This window comes from Cynara cardunculus, unplaced genomic scaffold (genome assembly GCF_001531365.2).
Source record: "Cynara cardunculus var. scolymus isolate 2C unplaced genomic scaffold, CcrdV1 Un_Scaffold_713, whole genome shotgun sequence".
In the NCBI taxonomy this organism is placed as follows: domain Eukaryota; kingdom Viridiplantae; phylum Streptophyta; class Magnoliopsida; order Asterales; family Asteraceae; genus Cynara; species Cynara cardunculus.
This window is the reverse complement of record NW_020200607.1, coordinates 91879-96738: the sequence shown is the minus strand read 5'-3', so window position 1 is coordinate 96738 and position 4860 is coordinate 91879. Positions and strand designations below refer to the sequence as shown.

Genomic DNA, 4860 nt, shown 5'->3' with positions numbered 1-4860 from the left:
TTTTTAGAGAAGGAATTGATTTTTTAAAAGTGTAACTAAAGATATTTTTTAGAGAAGATTTTGAGTTTGTGTATCTAAATATCATATTTAGAGAATATGTTGTAGGTGTAACTAACGAGGACTTTTTGAGAAGATTTTTTAAAAGTGTCACTAAAGCCAATATTTTTAGAGAAGCTTTCCCATTACCTTATCTAAAAGTATCTTTTATTAACTCTTATAAATCGTCATAAATACTTTAAAAGCCTCACTAATATATATACTTTTAGAGAAGCTTTGAATAAAAAGTTGACTAACCATAAGAGAAGTTTTGGACGTGTATCTAAAGCCTCAAATAAGTGTCTCTAAAGGCTAACAAAAACGCACTCTCCGGAAACCCTTCTTAAAACCTTTACCTACCGTTATACAGATAAGCTATTTGACAGAATTGAAAAGCTTATCTAAAGGCTTTAGAGAAGCTTTTAAGACTTTTAAGTACAAAAAGATACCTTCTTTGAAGGTTATTTTTCTTGTAATGAAATTTGATTCAACATTTTGGTTTCATTTGATCTAGAGTTGTTCTTGTTATCGGTACCTGAAGTAATAAAATTGATCCGCAAAAATTTACAATTAAAAAGTCATTTATTCAACAGTTTTATCAAATTGTGTTTTATTCAGACACAAATAAATACCGGGTAAAATGGTCACTTCTGACATTCAGACTGTTTATTTAGCACAACAACCGAAAAACAACTTATTTGTTAATATATAGGCAATTATATCGATACAACCAACTATATCCATATAGGTGATCTTAACAGAAAACAAACCGAACATCACCTAAGATTTTTATTAAAAAGGAACTCCATTGTAAAGTATCATTGAAGTTTTTATTTTATTAAAATGACCATGAGGAAAAGAGAAAGAATTGATGGCATCATCTATGGAGAGAAAGGTTTCCCAAGAGCTAACAACGGAACCTTTCTGTGATTAGCCAAACCAAAAGTTTCTTTCATATCCACATCCTCTCTCTTAACTCCATTTGGCAGTGACCAATCGAACTTGTGTAGAACCGTAGCCAAAACCTTCTCATTGATGGCCATGGCAAACACCCTTCCTGGGCAACCCCTCCTTCCAGCACCAAAAGTAAGTAACTCGAAATTATGCTTTACGAAATCAATAGGCGAATCCAAGAATCTTTCTGGTAGGAATGTATCGGGTCGATCCCACACTTTAGGATCCCTCATAATTGCATAAATGTTCACGTATACCCTTGTTCCTTCTGCAATATCGTACCCCATTACTTTGACATCATGGCGTGCAACTCGTGGTGGTAGAATCGGAAGGGGAGGGTGGAGACGAGTGGTTTCCTTGATTACGGCTTTAAGATACGTCATCATCTCCAAATCGTCATCAGTTATGTCTTTCTTCCCATTAAGGACCTCCCGCACCTCATTCTGGACTTTCTTAAGGCTATCGGGATGTAATAGTAGCTCAGTCATTGCCCATTCAAGCACTGATGATGATGTATCTGTACCAGCAACGTACGCATCCTACGTACACAATCAAAGAAATTAGTTTCAGTGGCTAGATTTATATAAATGTACACTATAAAACCACTCTATAGGACGATAAAAATGTATCTACATGTCTTATAATATGCTATTTTGCTTTATAAGATAAATTAATTGTACGTACTACTAAAAGTGTTACAATAGAATGTTAGGACGTATTTTCACGTTCTAACAAGCCTTTCAATACATTTTTTAAACAACATGTCGTATTATTCTTTTAGAGAACATTTTTGGAAACTCTCTTATTAAAACATTGTTTCAAAGGACATTTGTTTTTATAATATTGTTTTCTAATAATTTCTTATAAAAAAACTAATATAGAGCATTTCTAAAAAGCATGTTGGAACACCCAAAAAGCGTCAATTGACACTATAACAAAATTCGTTTTATAGACTGTTAACAATGTATAAGTATTTTAATAAACTGTTTTATAATACTTAAATTATTAGACCAAATAATAAAATAATTTAAATTAATGTATAAGCTAAAATGTTTTATAGAAAGTTTTTTAAAATATTTTTCTACATAAACTATCACATTAGCTATTTTAGAGAGTGTTTTATAAAACAAATGTCCTACATAAAAGGTAGGTTTGTAGAGACATATGGAAAATGTCTTATAAAATAGTTTTATGACACTTTATTTAAAAAATGTTCTAAAAATCTTTTAACACACCCAAAAACATCCTATTACTTTTCTTACAATACTTTTAGATAAAAAATTTATTTTGTTTCTCTAAACTAAAATCTTATAAAATGGTATATTAAGACATTTAGGGTTATTTACTTCACGCTTACTCGGATAAGGAAACACTAAGTCACATTACCTTATCGGATGAATATGATAATGACCAAGAATCTTATCTTACCTTACCTTACCTTACCTTACCTTACCTGGTAAAAACGAGACAATGACCAAGATTCTTACCCAGCGACGACTCTTACCACGGTAAGCGTTTACAACTTACAAGGTAAATTCTTGCATACGATACCGCTTTGATGAACAAAATTCTTATCTGGTAAGTAAATGATAGTGCTAGATTTTACCGACCGGGGTAAGTGTTTGGTTAACGGCCCGTTAGACACCATTGATGGCTTAGATACCCGATTTTGTTGTATTGTAACACCTTTACACTCTAGATGAACCATTGTTTAATTTTATAATCTTAAATCTTATAAAGGAGCCTATGATTTGTTATAGTGATATGACAAAAGATGAAGACTAAGATCTAGATATGAAAAGATATACCAAGAGGAGTGCTTTGATGACATCTGCGTCAATGGTGATGCCAATAATATCTTCCTTTTGAACATTGAGCAGTGCTTCAATGAAAGTTTCCACGCCATCTTCACCAACTGGATTAGGGTTTCTGCTTCTCTTGGATAAGGTCTCATCAACTACACCCTGCAAGAACTCATCAAAATCTACTGCAACCCTATCGACTTTAGCACTCAAACCTCTAACACGATCGAGCACCGCAAGCTGAGGAATCGAATCCTCAAAGTAAAAGCTACCAAGTACCTCCGAAAACTCTTGTAAAACCTTCTTGAATTTCCTCCCAATCTCCCCTTCATTATAAGTCCTCCCAAACGTAGCCATACATGTAATATCATTTGTAAGTGAGCTAAACAAGTCGCTTAAATCCGCGGGTTTGTTAGACAAGAAACAGTGGGTGATTTTATGCACGCATTCGTTGATTACCTTTTCCCTCAATCCAGCAAAAGTTTGGACCTTTTTGTTACTTAGAAGCTGGAGGGTTAGAATGCTTTTTGCTTGCCTCCAGTATTCACCATAAGGAGCCACTGTTATTTCCTTGAGATCATACGAGATAGCTCTAAACATCCTTGTGTTTGGCCTGCTGGCGAATGCGATATCGTGGGTTTTCATGATTTCACGCGCTGCTTCGGTTGACGAGACCACGAGGCATGGGACTGATCCTATGTAGAGGAGCATGAGTGAGTCACCATAACGTCTTGCTAGAGAGAAAAACGAGTGGTGGACGAGTTCAGACATCTGGTGGAGGTTGCCGATAATAGGCAACCGGGGTGGTGAAGGTGGCGGTTTTTTTATGGTGGTTGGTAGTGTACGAGTGCGAAATCTAATGAGGAGAAAGGCAGCACCTAGAAACAAGAGTGATGTGTAAATGAAAACGTCAAATGAGAAGAAACTCCACATCTTTGACAGAGGAGTAGGGTTGATTTGTGGGATTTTTGTGTTGGAAATGATGAGATTTCAAGGTCAATTTATGGACAAAATCTTGTGTAGAGAGTTGCTAACCATTCTTGAATTTCGCCTCTCTGGAAACAAGAAGTCACGCAGGGGGGTAGAGTTACAATAATTTATCGGGACAAAAGTGGAAAATAGGGATACGCACAAAAGTCAAATCATCTTGTGATAACGAGGGTTAATTAATCTGAAAAGTGTAAGAAGAGATCTCGACCGTTGATCACTTTTAGCCCCGAACATGCTCAAGAATCGCGTTTGATATGGAGATTGATCTGGTGCATCAAATGGTGGAAATCCCTTTTTACGCTTCTCAACGAAACCCGATTCAAATACAATATTGGTAATAAGTACTAGTGTTGGAGTAAGGTTTTTTCCTCCAACAGTTATGCTAAAATGAAGACAAAATTTAAAAAAAAAAAATTAAACTTCGAGAAATATCTAAAATATAATATCGAGAAGAGAGATATTATTTTAATATTTTTTAACATTGAAGTTGAATGTGTTATAACCTTTTGGACAAAATGCACAAAATAACTATCTACTTTCATAAATTTTTTTATAGCATTGTACTTCCAGTTTTTCTTATAACTTCAATTTACTTTCAAACTATTTTTTATTAGGACATTGTCCTTTGAAAAATTTACCGATTATAATATTGGGTAACCTTTTTATTTGAATTTACCCATTATATCATGTTTCCATGCCACCTCATTGTCCACGTAGGCTGTCCACATATACTATAGTGACGTGACTTTCTTACTACATCATTGTACTTTCAAAATTATTTTATTATAACATCTACTAGTTTTTAATAAAAACTTTATTTTTAATTTAATATTTAGATATTTTACATGTTATTTAATAAATATATTAAATGAAATAAAAAAATTTTAAATTATTCATTAATATACTAATATCAATAAAACTAGTACAACTCAACTTATCTCGCTAATATTTTTAAAAAATATGTGTTTTTTGATAAAAGGAAAATAAGAATTGTTCATTTTTTACAAAAAAAATATTATCTTTTAAAACATATATTATATTTATTCAAAAACTTTTACTTGACATATAAATATATTAA

The 4860-nt window shown here is 33.0% G+C and overlaps 1 protein-coding gene across 1 annotated transcript in view; it reads right to left on the bottom strand.

Annotated features, from left to right (window-relative positions):
* Positions 1-894: 894 nt before the first annotated feature.
* LOC112501931 ((+)-menthofuran synthase-like) overlaps positions 895-4860 on the bottom strand; it is a 16518-nt gene continuing 12552 nt past the window's right edge. The window contains exons 5-6 of the mRNA XM_025105711.1: positions 2799-3670; positions 895-1529 (exon numbers count right to left, since the gene is read on the bottom strand). Coding sequence (XP_024961479.1) covers positions 918-1529; positions 2799-3670 — 1484 coding nt within the window. The 3' untranslated portion in view covers positions 895-917. The remainder of the gene's footprint in view (positions 1530-2798; positions 3671-4860) is intronic.